At 56.0% G+C, this 21,535-nt stretch overlaps 1 protein-coding gene across 1 annotated transcript in view; it reads left to right on the top strand.

Moving 5' to 3' along the window:
- Positions 1–20,981, top strand: part of LOC126035546 (talin-1-like) — a 31,702-nt gene extending 10,721 nt beyond the window's left edge. Inside the window, 32 exon segments of the mRNA XM_049794185.1 lie at positions 938–1,105; positions 1,380–1,674; positions 1,776–1,942; positions 2,308–2,436; positions 2,780–2,893; positions 3,121–3,234; positions 3,400–3,534; positions 3,701–3,823; positions 3,908–4,010; positions 4,086–4,294; positions 4,382–4,501; positions 4,668–4,865; positions 5,195–5,334; positions 5,434–5,527; positions 6,162–6,251; positions 6,426–6,548; positions 6,704–6,874; positions 7,198–7,359; positions 7,448–7,588; positions 7,837–8,018; positions 8,370–8,475; positions 8,477–8,518; positions 8,639–8,740; positions 8,864–9,034; positions 9,225–9,383; positions 9,899–10,117; positions 17,017–17,122; positions 17,264–17,388; positions 17,692–17,817; positions 17,944–18,006; positions 18,142–18,451; positions 19,910–20,981. Of these exon segments, the coding sequence (XP_049650142.1) occupies positions 938–1,105; positions 1,380–1,674; positions 1,776–1,942; positions 2,308–2,436; positions 2,780–2,893; positions 3,121–3,234; positions 3,400–3,534; positions 3,701–3,823; positions 3,908–4,010; positions 4,086–4,294; positions 4,382–4,501; positions 4,668–4,865; positions 5,195–5,334; positions 5,434–5,527; positions 6,162–6,251; positions 6,426–6,548; positions 6,704–6,874; positions 7,198–7,359; positions 7,448–7,588; positions 7,837–8,018; positions 8,370–8,475; positions 8,477–8,518; positions 8,639–8,740; positions 8,864–9,034; positions 9,225–9,383; positions 9,899–10,117; positions 17,017–17,122; positions 17,264–17,388; positions 17,692–17,817; positions 17,944–18,006; positions 18,142–18,420 (4,476 nt within the window). The 3' untranslated portion in view covers positions 18,421–18,451; positions 19,910–20,981.
- Positions 20,982–21,535: the final 554 nt, after the last annotated feature.

Below are 21,535 nucleotides of genomic sequence, written 5' to 3' on the forward strand. Positions count from 1 at the left end.
GGGTGCATGTGCTCTTCAGCCTCTCCTGTCTGGAAGGTTGATGGTTTGCAATGGGAGTAGTCTTGGCTTGCAGGAGGTGAGGAGATGCTGTGGCATTTTTGGTTTGGTGGCCAGAGGCTTAGCTGCCGTGGGGTGCGGGGCCACTCACCACGGGTCTGGTGGCCAGAGGCTTAGCTGCCATGGGGTGCGGGGCCACTCGCCACGGGTCTGGTGCCCAGTGGGGAAGCAGTTTATCGTGTGCTGGTCACTACCTGTTGCATGTTGGCAGGGTGGCCCCATGCCTTCTCTGCCATCCCTGGGGGAGAGGAGGCTGGTTGCTGTGTCATACCCCTCCTTTAGCCCTGGGAATGACAGCAGAGATGTAGCCTGTTGCTAAAGAGCTAAAAAATAGCTGGCATGCCTGCAGTACAGGTGACCAGTGTGGGCAGCAGCTCCTGCTCACCTTTTGCTGGTGGGGTGAGCCCATGGGCAGGCAGTGCCATGGGATGGCACTGACTGCTGCCCACAGTGCAGCTGTGCCCATGGCTGGCTTGTGCCTGCTGTTTGGCTAGAGCCTGGCATGGGGTGCGAAGCTGGGCAGTGCTGGCAGTGCCTCACAGCAGGTTGTCACTGTGGTACAGTCAGGGACTCAGTGCAGGTTGTTGCCTGGGGAGCGGGCAGTGAACAGGTCACAGGTGTTGGGGTGATGCTGAGTGTTGCCTGAGCTGCTCTGGGCGGTGGTCATGGCAGCGTCCTGGCGCAAGGAGGTGCCACCACGGTGCAGGCTCAAAGCCAGGTTACAACCTCACTGCCGGCCATCACACGCGGTAGGGATGGGTTCGAGGTGTTGCCAGCCACTCCAAGTGTTCAGTGCTGGGCTGGAGTGGATGAAAGCCCCCCCCCTGCTGCTGGTGCTCCCACTGCTGCTCCCATGCTGACCCTCTCAGTCTCCCCCCAGGATGTGCTCATGCAGCTGGCAAAAGCAGTGGCCAGTGCTACCGCCACGCTGGTGCTCAAAGCCAAGAATGTGGCTCAGAAAATGGAGGACTCGGTGCTGCAGATGCAAGTGATCACTGCAGCCACCCAGTGTGCCCTCTCTACCTCCCAGCTGGTGGCCTGCACCAAGGTAAGTGATGTTAACCCTTGTCTCGGCATCACTGCAAGCATCACCTGGGTGGTGATGGCTCTAGCCCGTGGGGTTGTAGGTGTGCCAGGACTACATGTCCTCAGGTGGGATGTTAGGGGTCTGGAACCAGAAGCATGGGCTGCCTCGGGTGTTTGCCACCCCCTAATGCTGAATATCCTTTTTGGAGGAGCAGAAGTTGGGGACAGTTGTCCCTGCAGAGCTCCTACAAGGAACACACCACACTTGCCTCCCAGCCTTTTCTCCTCCCCTCCAGGTAGTGGCTCCCACAATCAGCTCCCTAGTCTGCCAGGAGCAGCTGATCGAGGCTGGCAAGTTGGTGGCCAAGTCGGCAGAAGGCTGTGTAGAGGCCTCTAAGGTGGCCACCAGCAATGACCAGCTCCTGAAGCAGGTGGGGGTGGCAGCCACAACCGTCACCCAGGCCCTGAACAACCTGCTGCAGCATATCAAGCAGTACGCCATGGGCGGGCAGCCCATTGGGTGCTATGACCAGGCCACCAACACCATCCTCAACATCACCGAGAACATATTCAGCTCCATGGGTGACACGGGTGAGAGCGGCTGATGGCACCCGGGGTAGAGCATGATGGGTGGGGACGTATCAGGAAGCCCATGGGACTTGCTAACAGGCCACCCTTCCTTTCTTTCCCAGGGGAAATGGTGCGTCAGGCTCGTATTCTGGCCCAGGCCACCTCTGACCTTGTCAACGCCATCAAAGCCGACACAGAGGGAGAGACTGACCTGGAGAACTCGCGCAAGTTGCTGAGTGCAGCCAAGATCCTGGCTGATGCCACCACCAAGATGGTGGAAGCTGCGAAGGTTCGTGGCATGCAGGAGGATAGGTGCTGGCTCTGGCCCCCATCTGATGCCATTGGCTCGGTGCTGCAGAGGGGACGAGCAGCCTCTGGGTTGGGGAGCAGTTCCCAGAGTAAGGTCCTGCACTGAGCCAAGGACCTGTGCGATGGAGTGGGGCTCCTCCTGAAGCTGTGGGTAGTAGCAGAGTAGCTGTTAGATCTGCTGCTGAGCTCTCTAGGAGAGGCTTTAGGTATATCCCCAGCACTGTAAGCAGCTGGGCTGCCTGGGGGATGTTCCCCAGCATCAGGCCAGAGTACAGTCACTGCTGTCAGGAGGACAAGGGACCCGGTGGCCCCTGCAAGGTGTGATGGGTTTCCTGCTTTCTCCAGGGAGCCACAGCCCACCCAGACAGCGAGGAGCAGCAGCAGTGGCTGCGCAAGGCGGCAGAGAGGCTCCGCACGGCAACCAATGCCGCAGCCCAGAATGCCATCAAGAAGAAGCTTGTGCACAAGCTGGAGGTGAGATGCTGGGCAAGGGGCTGTGGAGGGCAAGCAGACATGGTCAGCAAAAGAGACCTGGCTGGGAGTCCCCGTCTCTGAGCTTTCTGGAGGGATAAAGTCCTCTTCATGTACAGTGTCCATGCTGCATCCTGCAGAGACCTCCCCACTGCTCCCTTCCTTTCCCTTGTGCGCACCATGTTGCTTTGGGATGCCAGGCATCAAGGGTGCTGGGGATGCTCCATTGTTGCAGGTGGAGACATGGGAGAAGCAGCTTAGGGGGAGCTGCGCCCTGGTGCATGGCAGGAAGGCTCTGGGGTAGGCTACTCTGCCACTGGTGCTAACTCGTGCTGCCCCCCACCAGCACGCAACCAAGCAAGCTGCTGCCTCTGCAACCTAGACCATTGCTGCCGCGCAGCACGCTGCCTCCTCCAACAAGAACCCTGCTGTGCAGCATCAGCTAGTACAGAGCTGCAAGGTAAGGGCCCAGGCCAGATCCTGGCATCTCCTGTGCCACCTGTCTCTGTCCCTTCTCCCATCAGCCATGCCAGGGCTCTGTGCTTGGCCTCAGCAGGCAGGCAGACCTTGGGGTCCTCATGTGGCTCCCCCAGGAGCCAGCCTTCTGGTCACTGGTCCTGAATTAGATCCATGGAGAGGGCCGTCTCCTCCCAGCTAAGCCTCTCCAATGACCCTCCTCTCTGGCAGGCGGTGGCAGAGCAGATCCTAATGCTGGTACAGGGCATATGAGGAAGCCAGTCCCAGATGGACAGCCCCAGCACCCAGCTGGCTCTCATTGTTGCCAGCCAGAACTTCCTGCAGGTATCTGCACTGCCCAGAGCCTCCTGTGCCAGCTCTGGCACAGGTGTTACAGCTTTCATACCGTGCCTGGCCCTCCTAAGATACTGGGAAACCTACTGCATGTGGGCAGCAGAGAGATGCTGCATGTTTGTCCCCTTCTCACGGCTTTTTCTTTTGGCCTGGCAGCCTGGTGGGAAGATGGTAGCTGCAGCCAAGGCCACAGTCCCCACCATCACGGACCAAGCCTCCGCGATGCAGCTCAGCCAGTGCGCCAAGAACTTGGCCACGGCTCTGGCTGAGCTCCGCACGGCCACCCAGAAGGTGAGAGGCTGGGTCCTGTCGTGTGGCAGAACCCCGGCTATGCAGAGCAGAGTGGGGACGGTGGGGCAATGAGGACATCCCAGTGGCAGGTCACAGTCTCTGCTGTGGCAGGGTGGGCTCAGCGGTTGCCCCGCTCACCTTCCCTTTTCCCCCATTGCAAGCTCAGGAGGCGTGTGGACCCCTGGAGATAGACTCCGCGCTGGGTCTCGTGCAGAGCCTGGAGAGGGACTTGAAGGAAGCTAAGGCAGCTGCCTGTGACAGCAAGCTCAAGCCTCTGCCGGGAGAGACGGTGAGGGCATGGGGAAGGGTGGTGTGGAAGCCACCAGGCTGGAGGTGCAGTCCACCAGCATATCCCCACTCATCCCCCCTGCAGATGGAGAAGTGTACCCAGGACCTGGGGAACAGCACAAAAGCTGTCAGCTCTGCCATCGCTCACCTCCTGGGAGAGGTGGCTCAGGGCAACGAGAACTACACAGGTACTGGTCTCCGTGTTGGGGCTGGGAGAGGGGAGGGGGCTGTGCTGGTAGCGACTGACCTCTCCACCCCCCCAGGGATTGCTGCCCGAGAGGTGGCCCAGGCCCTGTGCTCTCTTGGCCAGGCTGCCTGCAGTGTGGTGGCCAGCACCCCCGACCTGCAGGTGCGGAATGCCATGCTGGAGTGCACTGGCTGCATCATGGATAAAGCCAACAACCTCCTCGAGGAGGCGTGGAAAGCGGTGGCCAAGCCTGGTGACCCAGAGAGCCAGCAGCACCTGGCCCAGGTGGGGAAGCCCTGGTGCCCCCCGCCAGCTCATGGGAAGGGCATGGGGCTAGCTGGGGGACAGTGACCGCTCTTTGCTTCTCCGCAGGTGGCCAAGGCGGTGTCACAGGCCCTGAGCCGCTGCGTCAACTGTCTGCCAGGACAGCGGGACATGGATGCTGCCATCTGCATGGTGGGAGAGGCCAGCAAGAGGCTGCTTGTGGATTCGGTGAGCTGAGCTGGGGTGGGAGGGGAAGGGGGGAAGCCTTGTAGGGATGCAAGCCAGTCTGTCCATGCTGGGTTCCTCTCTAGCGTGTCCCCAAGCAGGTGCCAGATCTTCATTCTCCATCTCCATCCTCTTCGCCGCCTCTCCTAACCCCTCTCCCTGCCTTCAGTTCCTTCCCAGCACCAAGAGCTTCCAGGAGGTGCAGAGCCAGCTGAACAGGGCGGCTGTGGGGCTCAACCAGTCTGCCAATGAGCTGGTGCAGGTGTCACGTGGCACCCCTCAAGACCTGGCCATGTCTTCCAGCAAATTTGGGCAGGACTTCAATGAGTTCCTGCAGGCGGGAGTGGAGATGGCCAGCCAGTCCCTGGTGAGAGCAAATACCCGTTGGGGGATCCTGAGTATGGTGAGAGGTTTGGGGTGCCTGGGAAGGCAGCTGACTGCAGGCAGGGTGGCCAGGCAGCAGTGGTTAGGGTGGCTGTGGCCAACGCAGCTGATGAGATGGGGGTCTGGGGCTGTGCAAAACTGCAGCAGCAGGGGGAAAGTGGCTTGGGTTGGTTCAGCAAGTGTTGCTGCCATATCCTTGCTGTTGGTGGATGAGTTGGATGAAGGGCTCAGCTTGGAAACCACCAGAGAAGACCCAGGGTTGGTGTGGAGCTTGGAAACCTGTTGCAGGTAACTCTTCTTGGCTCCTTGCAGAATAAGGAAGACCAGGCACAGGTAGTGTTGAACCTAAAGAGCATCTCTATGTCCTCCAGTAAGCTGCTGCTGGCTGCAAAGGCGCTCTCTGCTGACCCCACAGCCCCCAACCTCAAGAATCAGCTGGCAGCAGCGGCATGGTAGGAGGAACCACTCCCCATGAGCTGTTTGCTGTAGCAGTGGGGCTGGGTGATGGAGCCGGCATTGATCCGTGGGTCTCTCCCCATTGTTCCCGGCAGGGATATGACCAACAGTATTAACCAGCTGATCACCATGTGCACCCAGCAGGCACCGGGCCAGAAGGAGTGTGACAATGCCCTGCGGGAGCTGGAGGTGAGAAGCCACATCTTTCCAAGGCAGTGGAGGGGCTGAGATGGCTGGATGCTGAGATAGTGAGGAGGGGTCAGCTGTGCCCCGCTAAGAGGGGTGGGAGGGAGTGAAGAGGAGGTGCAAATGGGAGGGCGTGGACCCTTCCCCTAGATGTGACAGCCATGTTGTCGTGGTTTCAGCCCAGCCGGTAACAAAGGACCACGCAGCCGCTCGCTCACTCCTCCCGCCCCCCTCCGGTGGGATAGGGAAGAGACGGAGGAGAGAAAATAAAAAAAAACCACCAAAAAAACCGGAACCTTGAGGGTTGAGATAAAGGCAGTTTACTGGGACAACACAAAAAAAAAAAAAAAAAAAAGAGAAGTTACAACAACAACAACGGTACTAATGAAAGAATATACAAAACGAGTGATGCACAGTGCAACTGCTCACCACCCGGAACCCGATGCTCCGCCACTTCCCCCACCGAAAGTCGAGAGAGCTCCCCCCCAGCCCACTCCCCATCTGAGCATGATGTCACATGGTATGGAATAGCTCCTTGGCTAGTTCAGGTCAGCTGCCCCGGCTATGCCCCCCACCTCCCAGGTTCCTGTAAAAATTAACTCTATCCCAGCTGAACCCAGGACACAGGTCCTTGCAGACAGTGAAGGAGCTGTTGGAGACCCCCACCCAGATCGTCAATGACATGTCCTACTTCAACTGCCTCGACAGTGTCATGGAGAACTCCAAGGTGAGCCCTGAGCTGGGGGTGGAGGTTTGGGGAAGGATGGGGAGATTTGGGAAGGATGTGGGGACAAAAGGAAAGGTGGTTCCTCCTCCGTTGATGAAGCACAATGAGCTCTGAGCCTGGGAGCACTGTGGGAGTGGGAGGTAGTCTCTAACTGGTGCGTGGTGTGTCTTGCAGGTGCTGTGCGAGTCCATGGCTGACATCTCCCAGAACACCAAGAACAGCAAACTGCCCAAGTTCGGCGAGTCTATCAGTGCCACCTCCAAAGCTCTCTGTGGGCTGACGGAGGCAGCTGCCCAGGTGAGACGCACTTGGTCCCAGCCCTGAGCATTACACCTGGTGCATAGTTGCCGTACACACCCCTCCCCTGCCCCTCCAAGCCTGGCTCCATGGGATGGTGCTGCTAGCCTCCTCCCCAGCCCATGCCTGCTCTGAGCCTCCCCACTGCATGCAAGTTCTCACTGCCTCTCTCGTGCTCCCAAGCTGCCTACCTTGTGGGGGTCTCAGACCCCAACAGCCAGGCTGGACAGCAGGGCTTGGTAGACCCCACTCAGTTTGCTAGAGCTAACCAAGCCATCCAGATGGCCTGCCAGAACTTGGTGGACCCTGCCTGCACCCAGTCCCAGGTGAGCATGAGGTAGGGCACTGTTACGGGCATTTTCTTGCACAAAAGGGAGTGTGAGGCTAGCAGGAAGAACTGTGTCCTAAGAGTTGGCCAAAATTACGGGTACTGTCTCATCAGGCCCCATCAGCTGTACTGGGAACTAGCTGGCAACAGTGACAATCCAGATGGGGGAGCTATATGGGTGTGCAGGACCTTAACAATCCTTCTTGGGTCCCAAGAGGGAACTCTGTGGTCACTGGTGCCCCATATGGGGCTGGCGGGAAGGGAGAGCTGTGGGGATGGGGAGACGCGGTGGGTCCTGCTTCACCCTGCTCTTCCCCGCAGGTGCTGTCAGCAGCCACCGTTGTAGCAAAGCACACCTCAGCCCTGTGCAACACGTGCCGCCTGGCCTCCTCCCGCACCACCAACCCTGTGGCCAAGCGCCAGTTCGTCCAGTCAGCCAAGGAGGTGGCCAACAGCACAGCCAACCTAGTGAAGACCATCAAGGTGCAGTCTCCCTGCTGGGGCGCCGTGGTGGGGATGGGATTTGGGGCATGGTGGCGGTTGGATAACTGTCCTGGTTTCTCCACGCTAGGCCCTGGACGTTGCGTTCAACAAGGAGAACTGGGAGCAGTGCTGTGTTGCCACCGCCCCTCTCATAGAGGCCGTGGATAACCTGACAGCCTTTGCCTCCAACCCAGAGTTTGCCACTGTTCCTGCCCAGATTAGCCCAGAGGTAGGATGCTGCAGGGGCAGGGAGAGGATGGCCTGGCTGTGACAGGTGCTGCTGAAGGGTGGGGAGGAGCTGTGCCTTTCCCTGAGCTTGGTATGGGGCTTCAGTGTGGGGCTGGAGCTTGGGGGGCGTGGCAGCAAGCCTTGGGCTTTGAGGGGCTGCTCCAGTGTGAGGGTTATGGGAGAGAGAGGGGGTAACTTCCCACGCACAGTCCCTTGTGTGCATCACCAGCCCATTGTCTCCCCATGCAGGGGCACAGAGCCATGGAGCCCATCATCTCTTCAGTCAAGACCATGCTGGAGAGCTCTGCTGGCCTCATCCAGACTGCCCGCTCTCTGGCTGTCAACCCCAAGGACCCACCGCAGTGGTCAGTGCTGGCCAGCCACTCTCGCACCATCTCAGACTCCATCAAGAACCTGATCACCAGCATGAGGTGAGGCAAGTCCTGCCCGCTTGGCCATGGCCCTGTCCCCACTGGTGGGTACCCCTGCTCAGGCTTACTCCAAGTGAGCGTGCCCAGGGACGTTTTGGCTCATCTTCTCAGCCACTGCCGGGGGGAGGCAAGGGATGGGATGGAAGATGCCATCCCTCATCCTGTATGGGAGCTGCTCCTCCAGCCCTAGCACAGGTTGATGGGGACGCATGCCAGTGTGCCTGGGCTCTGACACCGGGTTGCTCCCAGCCCAGGAGAAGGGGTCCTGCCCCTCACCAGCACCAGCTGAGACCAGGGGCGAAGGGGTGGCATAGTGCCTGCCAGCACCAGGCTGATCCATCTGTCACGCAGGGACAAAGCTCCGGGACAGTGGGAGAGTGATGAAGACATCGAGGTGCTGAACAGATGCATGCGGGAAGTGGACCAGGCCTCCCTTGCTGCCATCAGTCAGCAGCTGCCCCCCCCCCCCCCCCCCCCCCCGAGAAGATGTCTCCCAGGAGGTGGGTTGGGGACACTGCTGCAAGTTCAACTGGGGCGGGTGTCCTTCCCCCTGGCTCCCAGCAACGTGCAGTGACCCCGGCCCCACTGCAGCCTTATGCAATGCTCTCTCTTTGCAACAGGCTTTGCACAACCAGATGATCGTGGCTGTTCAGGAGATCAGCAACCTGATCGAACCTGTGGCCAGCACGGTACGAGCTAAGGCCTCGCAGCTGGGGCACAAGGTAACGCGGGGATGGGGATGGGAAGCTGCTGATGAGGTGCTCGGTGCATGTGGAGGATCTTGTGGTGGGAGGAGAGGTGCAAGGCAGCCGGGGCTGGAAGCTGCTGGTGCTGCTCTTCCCTAGGTGTCCCAGATGGCTCAGTACTTTGAGCCGCTCATTATAGCAGCTATTGGCACTGCCTCCAAAACACCCAACCACCAGCAGCAGATGAACCTCCTGGACCAGACCAAAATGCTGGCTGAGTCTGCCCTGCAGATGCTATATACAGCCAAGGAGGCCGATGGGAACCTGAAGGTGAGCAGGAGGGGCACATGTCGACAGCATGCTCCCCTTCGCGCTTGGGTGCCATGTGAGAGGCTTGGCCCCATGCCGCATACGTGTATGCCAGACACAGAAATCTGGCTGGGGCTGCCATAAGCGTGTGGCATCCTCGGTGGGAGGGGAGCTGCTGCCTGCTTTCTCTCGCTCTGACTCATCCTTGCAGCAAGCTGCCCACACCCAGGAGGCTCTGGAGGAGGCCATGCAGATCATGAAGGAAGCGGTGGAGGACCTAACCACCACCCTGAACGAGGCAGCCAGCGCTGCGGGTGTCATAGGGGGTGTAATCGACAGGGAACCAAATTGTTCCCTGACATTGTGTAATTCGTGTTGAAGTAAAAGAAGACAATAAGGCTTACATACCAATCAGGAAGGGGGAAGGGACACATTGTAATTGAACAAATGCTTTATGTAAATAAGCAAGGCTTGCCTAAATGTTGCTTAAAGGTCACAAGAAAAGACAACAACTACAACTTACTAGATAAGGAGAGAAAAGACAACGGCTATAATTTACCAGATAAGGGGATTAACTCTACCACGACTGCATTTCTCCACATCAAAAGACATTCTACATCAAAAGACACTCTCCCTTGAGAAGATTGACTGAATCTACCCATTAACAAACCTGCAGGAGTGAAGAAAGAAGCAGCAAGACAAGGCGGAGATTTACAAGAAAGGGGTGCATGAACTGTATAAAAGGAATGTAACTATAACAGAAAGTTGTGAGCCGTTGGTGGAGCGTGGACTCCCCGGCCGCCCAGTGCTACTTGCTTGCTATTCTCAATAAATATATTAATTTTATATAGAATTGGCTCTGTCAATTTATAACAGGTGTTATAGACGCTCATGACAAATTGGAGGAGCCAATTTGTAGTGAATAAAAAAAGGTCGAATTTATTAGCAAGCGATAAGAGAGCAAAACAGCGCTGGGTGGCCGGGGAGGCAGTGCTCCGCCACAAGCTCGCAACTTTATGTTATAGTTACATTCCTTATATACAGTTCATGCACCCCTTTCTTGCAAGTCTCCGCCTTGTCCTGCTTCTTTCTTCACTCATGCAGGTTTGTTACTAGGCAGATTCGGTCAATCTTCTCAAGGACGAGTGTCTTTTGATGTAAAATGTCTTTTAATGTGGAGAAGTACGGTCTTGGCAGAATTAATCCCCTTATCTGGTAAATTGTAGTTGTTGTCTTTTTCCTCCTTATCTAGTAAGTTATAGCTGTTGTTCTTTTCCCTCCTTAGCTGGTAAGTTATAGCTGTTGCCCTCTTCCGTTGACCTTTATGCACCATTTAAGCAAGCCTTGTTACTTACACAAGGTATCTGCTAAATCTCAATATGTTTCTTCTCCCTTCCCGATTTCATGAACAAAGTTAACTCATTCATTACAACAGGGGCATGGTGGACTCTATCACCCAGGCCATCAACCAGGTGAGGGGAGCACAGAGAGGACTCGGCCAGGGCTGGGGATGGAGGAGAGGAAGAGTCAGTCAAACCCTACAACGTCTCTGGCCTGGGGCTGGAGCCAGAATCTCCTGATGGTCTCTTGCAGCTGGACAATTGGCCAATGGGTGAGCCAGAGGGGACCTCTGTGGACTACCAGACCACGATGGTAAAGATGGCCAAGGCCATCGCAGTGACTGTGCAGGAGAGGGTGAGTGCAAGCAAGCCTGTTGCCACAGAAAGTGGTGCCTGCCACCCAGGCAGGGTCACCACCCTCCTTGCTTGCCTGTCCCAGCGTAGGGCCCCTCCATCTCCTGCTCTTCTGGTTGTCACCAAATCCACAACCAACCCAGATGAGCTGGGCATACTGGCCAACCAGCTCACCAAACACTACAGGCAGCTGCCAAGAATGAAGAGGTGCGAGCGTGGGGTGTACTACGGGGCAGAGCAGATTTTGCTGGGTGTTGTGGTTTCAGCCCAGCCGGTAACAAAGGACCATACAGCCGCTTGCTCACTCCGCTTGCTCACTCCTCCCGCCCCCTCTCCGGTGGGATAAGGGGGAGACGGAGGAGAGAAAAGAAAAAAAAAAACCCAAACCTGGAACCTCGAGGGTTGAGATAAAGGCAGTTTACTGGGACAACACACACATAAAATATTACAACAATGGTACTAATGAAAGAATATACAAAACGAGTGATGCACAGTGCAACTGCTCACCACCCAGACACCGACACTCTGCCACTTGCCCCACCAAAAGTCAAGCGCTCCCTCCCGCCCCCCTGCCCCGGCCCGCTCCCCATTTATATACTGAGCATGATGTCACATGGTATGGAATAGCTCCTTGGCTAGTTCAGGTCAGCTACCCCAGCTATGCCCCCCAGCTTCCTGTAAAAATTCTCTATCCCAAAAACTCTATCCCAGCTGAACCCAGGACATTATCCACCCCTTATTCTATACCATCTACATCATGCCCAGATCTTACATTTTCCAATCAACCACTACCACTTCCGTTGTCTTATATATAAGTATATGAACAACACCACACCCCACCCCCCCAAATGGTATTCCTTTAGCCTATGGGCTATCCCTCTAATGTGTCCATCAATTTTATTTAGTCCATGACTTTGGGGCTCCATCTGTTGTAACAGTTCTTCAGGATAAGAGAGAGATGGTGTGAGATGTTGGGTTGTTGTATGCTGCCTCTGGAGCTTGTGGCTAGTACATTTGGTGCAACTCATGCCCTTGGTCTGCAGGTCAAAGATGTTGATCTTGAGGAAATTGCTGGGTGCCAGTTCAAGTTCTATCGCTGTTGTACTTGGCTCAGTTTCAAAGTCCATCCTTCAGTCATTTGGGTAATTCTTACAGTAATACCCTTGATATGGCATATAGACACTATAGATACAATGACATGCATTGGCAGGTTATTTAGCAGTTAAATATCATACAGCCCAATTCACTGGCTATTCTCTCCCAAAATCAAATCTCCCTGAGGTACACATCGAACTTCCCCATCCTTCTGCATCACCCACCAGGTGTACCCAGGTCCTTGAGCAAAAACAACCCCTTGAATGGGTTTGCCTCTGCTTGAGGGAGGACTAACCCAGACTGTCTTTCCTAACATACTCCTCATGCGCACTACAGGGACTTTATCCCCTTCTACAGTATGTGGAACTCTTGGTTGGGCGGGCCCAGCCCGATTGGCGGATCCTCTAGTATTAACTAACCAGGTGGCTTTTGTTAAATGTGTATCCCAATGCTTGAAAGTTCCACCCCCCATCGCTCTCAATGTAGTTTTCAGCAGTCCATTGTATCGTTCAATTTTTCCGGAGGCCGGTGCGTGATAAGGGATGTGATATACCCACTCAATGCCATGTTCTTTCGCCCAGGTGTCTACGAGGTTGTTTCGGAAGTGAGTCCCGTTGTCCGACTCGATTCTTTCTGGGGTGCCATGTTGCCATAAAACTTTCTCTTCAAGGCCCAGGATAGTGTTCTGGGCAGTGGCATGGGACACAGGGTATGTTTCCAGCCATCCGGTGGTTGCTTCCACCATTGTAAGCACATAGCACTTGCCTTGGCTGGTTCGTGGGAGTGCGATATAGTCAATCTGCCAGGCCTCCCACTGTTTATTTTTCAGCCATCGCCCTCAATGCGACAGGGGTTTTTGCCGCTTGGCTTGCTTAATTGCAGCACATGTTTCACATTCATGGATGACCTGTGCGATAGTGTCCATGGTCAAGTCCACCCCTCGATCTCGAGCCCATCTATGTGTTGCATCTCTTCCCTGATGGCCTGAGGTATCGTGGGCCCACTGAGCCATAAATAGCTCACCCCTACGTTGCCAGTCCAGGTCCACCTGAGACACTTCAATCTTGGTGGCCTGATCTGCCTGTTGGTTGTTTTGATGTTCTTCAGTGGCTCGACTCTTGGGTACATGAGCATCTACATGACGTACTTTTACCACTAGCTTCTCTATCCGAACAGCGATATCTTGCCACAGTGCAGCAGCCCAAATGGGTTTACCTCTGTGCTGCCAGTTGCCCTTCTTCCACTGCTGTAGCCACCCCCACAGGGCATTTGCCACCATCCATGAGTCAGTATAGAGATAGAGCACTGGCCACTTTTCTCTTTCAGCAATGTCTAACGCTAGCTGGGTGGCTTTCACCTCTGCAAACTGACTCGATTCACCTTCTCCTTCAGCAGTTTCTGCGACTAGTCGTGTAGGACTCCATACAGCAGCCTTCCACCTCCGATGCTTTCCCACAATGCGACAGGACCCATCAGTGAACAGGGCATATTGCCTCTCATTTTCTGGCAGTTTATTATACAGCGGGGCTTCTTCAGCCCGTGTCACCTCCTCCTCTGGTGACATTCCAAAATCTTTGCCTTCTGGCCAGTCCATGATCACTTCTAACATTCCTGGGTGACTGGGGTTTCCTATGCGAGTTCGTTGTGCGGCCCAGTTCCTTCACGTGGAATCAGTTGCATGATGTGTAGAGGAGACCCTCCCTTTGAACATCCAGCCCAGCACTGGCAGTCGAGGTGCTAAGAGGAGCTGTGTTTCAGTACCAACCACTTCTGAGGCGGCTCGAACTCCTTCATATGCTGCCAAGATCTCTTTTTCAGTTGGAGTATAGCAAGCCTCGGATCCTCGATATCCCCGACTCCAAAACCCCAGGGGTCGGCCTCGGGTCTCTCCAGGTGCCTTCTGCCAAAGGCTCCAGGTAGGGCCATTCTCCCCAGCTGCAGTGTAGAGCACATTTTTAACATCTTGTCCTGTCCGGACTGGTCCAAGAGCTACGGCATGAACAGTCTCCCGTTTAATTTGTTCAAAGGCTTGTCATTGCTCAGGCCCCCATTTAAAATCATTCTTCTTCCGAGTAACTTGGTAGAGAGGGCTTACAATTTGACTGTAATTTGGAATATGCATTCTCCAAAAGCCCACAACACCTAAGAAAGCCTGTGTTTCCTTTTTATTAGTCGGTGAGGACATAGCTGCTATTTTGTTGATCACGTCCGCAGGGATCTGATGATGCCCATCTTGCCATTTTACTCCTAAGAACTGGATCTCCTGCGCAGGTCCCTTGACCTTACTTTCTTTTATGGCAAAACCAGCCTTCAAAAGGATTTGGATTATTTTCTTCCCTTTCTCAAAGACTTCTTCTGCCGTGTTGCCCCATATGATGATGTCATCAATGTGTTGCAGGTACTCTGGAGCTTCACCTTTTTCTAGTGCAGCCTGGATCAGTCCATGGCAAATGCTGGGGCTGTGTTTCCACCCCTGGGGCAGTCGATTCCAGGTGTACTGGACGCCCCTCCAAGTGAAAGCAAACTGAGGCCTGCACTCCCCTGCCAAAGGAATGGAGAAAAATGCATTAGCAATGTCAGTTGTGGCATACTACTTGGCTGCCTTTGATTCCAGTTCATATTGAAGCTCTAACATATCTGGTACAGCAGGGCTCAGCGGTGGCGTGACTTCATTCAGCCCACGATAATCTACTGTTAGTCTCCATTCCCCATTAGATTTCTGCACGGGCCATATGGGACTATTAAAGGGTGAGCGAGTCTTGCTGATCACTCCTTGGCTCTCCAATTGGCAAATTAGCTTATGGATGGGGATCAGGGAGTCTCGGTTGGTGCGATATTGCCGCCGGTGCACTGTCATGGTAGCAATTGGCACCTGTTGTTCTTCAACCTTCAGCAACCCCACAACCGAAGGGTCTTGGGAGAGACCCGGCAGGGTAGACAGCTGTTCAATCTCCTCCGTCTCCAATGCAGCTATACCAAAGGCCCAACAGTACGCTTTTGGGTCCTTGAAATACCCCCTCCTGAGATAATCTATACCAAGGATGCACGGGGCCTCTGGGCCAGTTGCAATGGGGTGTTTATGCCACTCATTCCCGGTTAGACTCATTTCAGCTTCCAATACGGTTAGCTCTTGGGATCCCCCTGTCACACCAGAGATACAGATGGGTTCTGCCCCTTTATAACTTGATGGCATTAGGGTACATTGTGCACCAGTGTCTACTAGAGCCTTATATTCCTGTGGGTCTGATGTGCCAGGCCATTGAATCCACACTGTCCAGTAGACTCGGTTGTCCCTCTCCTCCACCTGGCTGGAGGCAGGGCCCCTCTAATCCTGGTTAGAGTATCCGTTACTCACTTTTCACACACGTGAATCAGAAGTCCCTTCAAGGGGATCAGAAATGAGATCAGCCCTTCTACTCTATCTGGGGGACTGCTCACGGGAAACTGGAGCGGCAATTTTCCAAGAAGAATCCTCTGTTCTGATTACTTTTTCTCGCAACTCCTGTACCCGTGCATCTAGGACTGAGGTAGGTTTTCCATCCCACTTCCTCATGTCCTCTCCATTGTCACGCAGGTAAAACCACAGGTTAGCCCGTCGTGTGTACTTTCTCTCTCCTCTCTCTTGGGCAGAGGAATGCTTACTCCCAATAACTGCGATGCGGGCCTGTACAAGTGAGGAGGAGGACATATCCACTTTGAATTGCTGGAACTCTCGGGACAATTCCTCTACAGCTGAGACACAGGCCCGTAGGGAGGAAGAGAGACTTCCTTCGTATTGCCGGAGTTGGACAGCCAATTCATCCACCATTTGTCCATAGCCTTCTTTCCAGGACATTACTGCCAATGAGTTGGCATAGGTTGGTGGTGCACTTTGTAGAAACTTCCGCCACATGGGTTGTGTGCATTGGTCTTCATCTGGATCTGTGGGTGACTGCGCATTTTCTGGATCATTATAAATCACCTCCAGCATGGCTAATTCCCTCAGGTACTGGATACCTCTCTCCATGGTGGTCCACTTGCCTTGGTGACATGTAACTTCATCCCTGAAGGGGTATCTTTCCTTTACACCTAACAGAAGTCGCCTCCAGAGGCTGAGGACTTGTGTTTTTCTCCCAATCGCCTTGTCGATGCCCCCTTCCCTAGACAGAGATCCCAACTGCTTGGCTTCCTTACCCTCTAATTCCACACTACTAGCCCCATTATCCCAGCATTGGAGCAGCCAGGTAACAATGTGCTCACCTGGGTGGTGGCTAAAATCTTTTCGCATGTCACGCAACTCACTCAGGGATATGAAGTATGAGTTAATGCTGGCAGCACGGCTCCCCACCTGGGGCCTCTGATCCTTCATTCCCACCTCTCTTGGCTGCCCTTCACCCCTCACCAGAGACCACCCACCTTCCTGTGCTCCCCATCCCCAGCACCTGTGTTTCCTAGCTGGGGCATTAACTGCTGTCTTCTCTCCCTTCTTCCCTCCCTGTCAGCTGGTGAGTAAGATGACATTGGGGTGCCTGCCAGCGTCTAACTTCAGCATGAGCCTTGTTCACGGTGTGTCTGTGTGCCCAGCCCAGTGCTGGGGTGGCACTTGTGTGTGTCCACAAGGACCCTGGTGTGTGTGCATGTGTACTCACACCCACTCTAGCTAACGGGGTGTCTGCTACCTGTGCGGTGCGAGTCGGGCCAGCAGTGGGCTCTGCTTGCACATACAGACCCTGTGTGTGCACACACACACGACATGGTACATGCATGTCTGCCTCCCTGCCCCAGTGAAGGACCCCTGTGGCTTTGCCTGCCACCTTGTGCTGGTGGGGCCAGCCCTCCTGGGCTGGGACATGGCTCCAGGGTCATCGTCGTCCCCCTTGCCCAGCTTGTGTTTGCAGACAAACTTCCAAAATGGGGACCAAGGGGGGAAATGCTTCTGGAGCTTGAAATACTTTTTTTGGGGGGGGGAATCCTGGAGAGGCTAGCCACTGAGTGCAGGAAGGCTTGCACTGAGGGACTTGTGTCTGCAAGATGTCCCAGAAGCTGTGGACACTCATCCCATCCTCGGGCAGGAGGAGACCAGCCAGGGTCACTTGAGAAAGCATTGCAGACAATGCCCAATATATACACATATGCAGTGGGGCTGGGGGATCCCACTCCCCTGGGGAGTGCACCCTGAACAGGCCAGTGGGGCTCCCTCTTTTCCAGGTGCTTACCTCTGCTCCTTCCCCACAGATCCTGCAGAAGCCAACTCATAAACTGAAGCAGCAGCTGGCAGGCTACTCCAAGCATGTGGCCAGCTCTGTCACTGAGCTCATTCAGGCAGCCGAGGCCATGAAAGGTAAGGAAAGGTCCTGCTCAAGGGGGCAGGACTAAGGACTGAGATTAGGGTGGAGGGCTCAGCAGCTGCTGGAGGAGGTAGGGCAAGTCAGAAATGAGGTTGCATGCAGGTTTAACCTGCCTCACTTCCTGGTTTTTCTAGGGACAGAGTGGGTTGACCCAGAAGACCCCACTGTCATCGCTGAGAACGAGCTGCTGGGGGCAGCAGCTGCCATTGAGGCTGCAGCCAAGAAGCTGGAGCAGCTGAAACCAAGGGCCAAGCCCTAGGTGTAGTGGTGCTGAGCCTTGTACTCAGCTTGGGGCGGGCTGGGGCTCTCCTGCCTGGGCCTCGGCCAGATGTGATGGGTCACACATGGGAAGCCCCATCCAAAAGCCAGTCTCTTTCTGTGCTCCTGCTGCCTCCCACATCCCCAGCTGGACCTTCCTCGGGCAGCCTGCACCCTCCTGCACCCCATGGCCTTTAATCCAGCTCTATATGTGCCCCCCTCAGCCCCTTGCAGCCATCTTCCTGCTCTGCCCTGTCTGTCCCAGCACCCCTGCCTGGGACTTATGCCCCACTTTTGCCCACAGCAAGCAGATGAGAGTCTGAACTTTGAGGAGCAGATCCTGGAAGCTGCCAAATCCATTGCTGCAGCCACGAGTGCCCTGGTGAAGGCAGCCTCAGCGGCCCAGAGAGAATTAGTGGCCCAAGGAAAGGTAAGGCTAGAAGGGGGAAAGAAAATCTAGGGCTGTGGTGGGCTCTCCTTTCTCCTGGGTCTTCCTTTGGGCCCCATGGCAAGGGGTGTGCGGTGCAGTGAGTCTCACTCCTCTCCTGCCTTGCAGGTGGGCGCCATCCCTGCCAATGCAGTGGACAATGGACAGTGGTCCCAGGGACTCATTTCAGCTGTGAGTATCAAGGTCATGCCCATGGGATGGGGGGGATCCTCCTCTTGGCTCCTGCTGCAAAGATGAGGATGCTCTGCCTTTGCACTTCTCCCCTGTGGAAGAAGCAGCCTCACTTCTTGTTCCTTCTCCCACCAGCTGAGACATGGCATGGAAGCTGGTCATCCCCATCCCATGTCCCACGACCTCCTTGGGGCCGGTCTGGGCATATCCTCTCTGGGGGAGGCTCCTGCACCCCCCCCCTCCGACAGCCTCTCTTGCCACAGGCACGCATGGTGGCTGCTGCCACCAACAATCTCTGTGAAGCTGCCAATTCAGCAGTGTAGGGCACGCCAGCAAGGAGAAGCTCATCTCATCAGCCAAACAGGTGGCTGCCCCCGCAGCACAGCTCCTGGTGGCCTGCAAGGTGAAGGCTGACCATGACTCGGAGGCCATGAAACAGCTCCAGGTGAGTCCCAGGCTGCCCTTCAGCCCCAGCTGCCTCCTCCCAGCTGCTTGAGAGGTGGGTGGGAGTGGGGTGAGAGCACATGGGACTTCAGGATGGGGCCCTCCACAGTGGAGGTGTCTCCCCAAGGCTCACGCTCCCTGCCTGTGTGTATCTGGGGAGCTTGTTGGGGTGCAGGCTCCAGGTAGTTTGGACTTTACTGCTACTGCGTGATGGGCATACGTGTGATGCTGGGCTGCTGAGCCAGGGGGCATTCAGGGCTGATGAACTGGCATGGAAATGCCTGAAATGTGTGCACTGGATCCCTGGCATTCAAGAGGTTAATGTTTTGGGGGCATGTTTTGTAGCACTCTTAATCCTCAGAGGCCATGGCACACAAGAGGTTAATGCCCGCGTGTTGGGGGGTTAACACGGGGTCCCAGTGCCAGTCCCTCAAGGCAAAGGGCTGGGGAGGGTTAGCAGGGCTGCCCCCAGTCCTTGCCTCACAGCTCAGATGGGAGCCAGAGCCCAGCTGGGAGCAGCAGCACCTGAAATGGTCATGAGTGGGTGGTAGTAGTGTGGCAGTGAGCCATGTAAAGGAATCCCTGCCTGCAGCTCCCAGTATGCCCAGCTGTTTCTCCTGCCTGCCAGCCTGGCCTGGGGCAGGGGTTCCTTCACACACACCCCAGGCAGCAGTTGTGCCCTGGGGCTGGGGCATACGCTGCCGCTCCCCCTCTTCCCAGCTGCAGGCTGCTGGCAATGCCATGAAGAGAGCCTCAGACAATCTGGCGAAGGCAGCACAGAAGGCAGCTGCCTTCCAGGAATCATGATAAGACAGTGGTGGTGAAGGAGAAGATGGTCAGGGGAATTGCACAGGCTGTGTGGCTGCTCTCATGGAGCAGGGGTGGCTCTGGCTGCCACTGCAGCCTGTGTGTGCCCGTCTCAGGAGTATGTCCTACCGCCCACTGGCACAGGGCACATCTCTGGAGAGCCTCAAAAAAATGGTGCAGGTGCACCCATCTCACCCAGCGCCAATTAAACACCATGGCTTCGCTCTTGTCCTGCCATGCGTAGCAGCGGGCACAGCCGGTGACCGTGCATGTTCCCAGGAGCGTAACACCCTGGCTTCTCCTTGATGTAGTGCCTGCACTATCCCAGTGTCCAGGACACACATGAAGGGCAGAGCATTTGGTAAGGGGTGAGAGCTGCCTGGTATGGGCTGCCACAGGTCCCAGCGCTGCCTCCCGGCTACAGGCTTGCAGCTGAGACCCTCTGCAGGACATGTGGGGCTGAGCCCCGGGAGCTCTGCTGCTCCCTGTTATCTCCAGAGGACCGCAGTCCCACCATAGGGACAGTAGCCCTTGTGCCCAGGACCATGCCAGCCTAGGGAGGCTGTGGCTTTGATGGGGGGAAAGCAGCAGCCTGAGAGCCTGGCTCTGGGCTAGGCGTTGCCACAGCGGAGGCTCTGGCCATCCCCGACAGAGGCAGTTGTGACCCTGGGGCGCTCGTCATGCTCTCCTGGCAGATCCTTGCTGCCCAAGAGGAAATGCTGCGCAAGGAGCGGGAGCTGGAGGAGGCGTGGAAGAAGCTGGCCATGATCCAGCAGCAACAGTACAAGTTCCTGCCCTCAGAGCTGCGGGATGAGGAGCAGAACTGAGCCCTGCACCCTTCTGCCACTCACCACACAGATTGCTGCCCACCTGCTTCTATTTAAGACAACCTGCCTCAAGTGAAGGGCTGCCTGGGCTAGACCAGAGTTCTGACTGCACCCAGAGTGCTGAGACTAACCCAGCCAGCACTGCACCAGCAACTCCGCTTCCGCTGCCCAGCCCACCTTCCCATGCACACCCAGGGCAGGGCCAGAGCACCTGGAGGGGCCCAGCTAGGGTGGGAGCTGGGGCTGCACCAGCTCAGGGCTCACCCGCCAGCACCAGGGTGGGGGGCCAGAGAGCTCCCCAGTGCAGGGGATGTTTCCATGTGCCTTCATCGTTCCCACTTGTGCTTCTTTCTTCTCTCTCCTCTGCGTGGGAGGGGAGAAGCAGGCAGCTTGCCCTCTCTGTGCGATGGGGTGCAGAGAGCAGCGTGGTCCTTCACTGAGCTCTTGTGTAGAGCCACCTTTTACCTCCAGTGCCTTATTGCTGGCTGAATCACCCTCCTCTTTCTCTTCTTCCCCAGCTTCCCTTGGAGGCACCAAGCCCCACCACCACCATGAGCATCTTCTTCAGCCTGGGCCCCTCTTGGGAGGGCTGGAAGCTGCACTGCCTCTACTCGGGGTGGGGGAATGCGATGGGTTTGCCCCTGGAGCTGCTCTTTGCCTTCCCACTGGGCTTTCCCCCCTCATGGCCCCAGCCAGCTCTGCCCTCTTCCTCCTTCCGAAGTGCCTGCATCATTTTCCAAGATCTGCAGTATTTCTGTAACTTTTCCATTTCTCTAGTAACAAGCCTGCAGCTTTCAACGTTCATTTATTAAGCTTCCCCTATTAAACATTGGAGGAAACCACCTTCCCCCCTAAGGCTCTGGGCTAGGGGGTGTCGATGTCTCCTTGGAAAGACATGTTTATCAGTGAAATCTGGTTTTCCTGCTTTCTCATCACCTATGTATCAACAAGACCCCCTGGGAGAAAGGAGGGGCTGGTGGGCAAGGGGGCCTACAGGCACCTGTCCTCCCTCAAATGCTTTTTGGGTGTTTACACAGCATGGAAAATATTTGAGGTATGTCCAACCCCAGGCGGCTGTTGGGCTGGACCCCTGCTGCCAGCCATGTGCCAACCCTCACAGGTGCTGCCAGGGGGCTACTGCTGCGCAAGGGGGCCCTGGGGATTTTGTTGCTGGGGGATTTGGGCTTCAGGGAGGGACCAGACAGGCTCCTGGCCATAGTCCTGCCACCAGCCAAAAATATCCCTGGGTAGGGTGCTATGGGGGTGCAGGTGGGGGCTCCCCTGGTTACCAGCAGCCTACCGCTGGGGAAGCAGCAGCACTTGGCATGCAGCAGGGATGGGAATGTGTCTGGAGCCCTCCTGCCTGCTGGCACTGAGCTCAAGCCCCAAAATAGCCCCCTGGGGCCAACCTGTGTGGGTGGCTGCTGTCCTGAGCATGTCCCCACCTGTTC

Source organism: Accipiter gentilis, chromosome W (assembly GCF_929443795.1).
Source record: "Accipiter gentilis chromosome W, bAccGen1.1, whole genome shotgun sequence".
Classification (NCBI taxonomy): Eukaryota; Metazoa; Chordata; class Aves; order Accipitriformes; family Accipitridae; genus Astur; species Astur gentilis.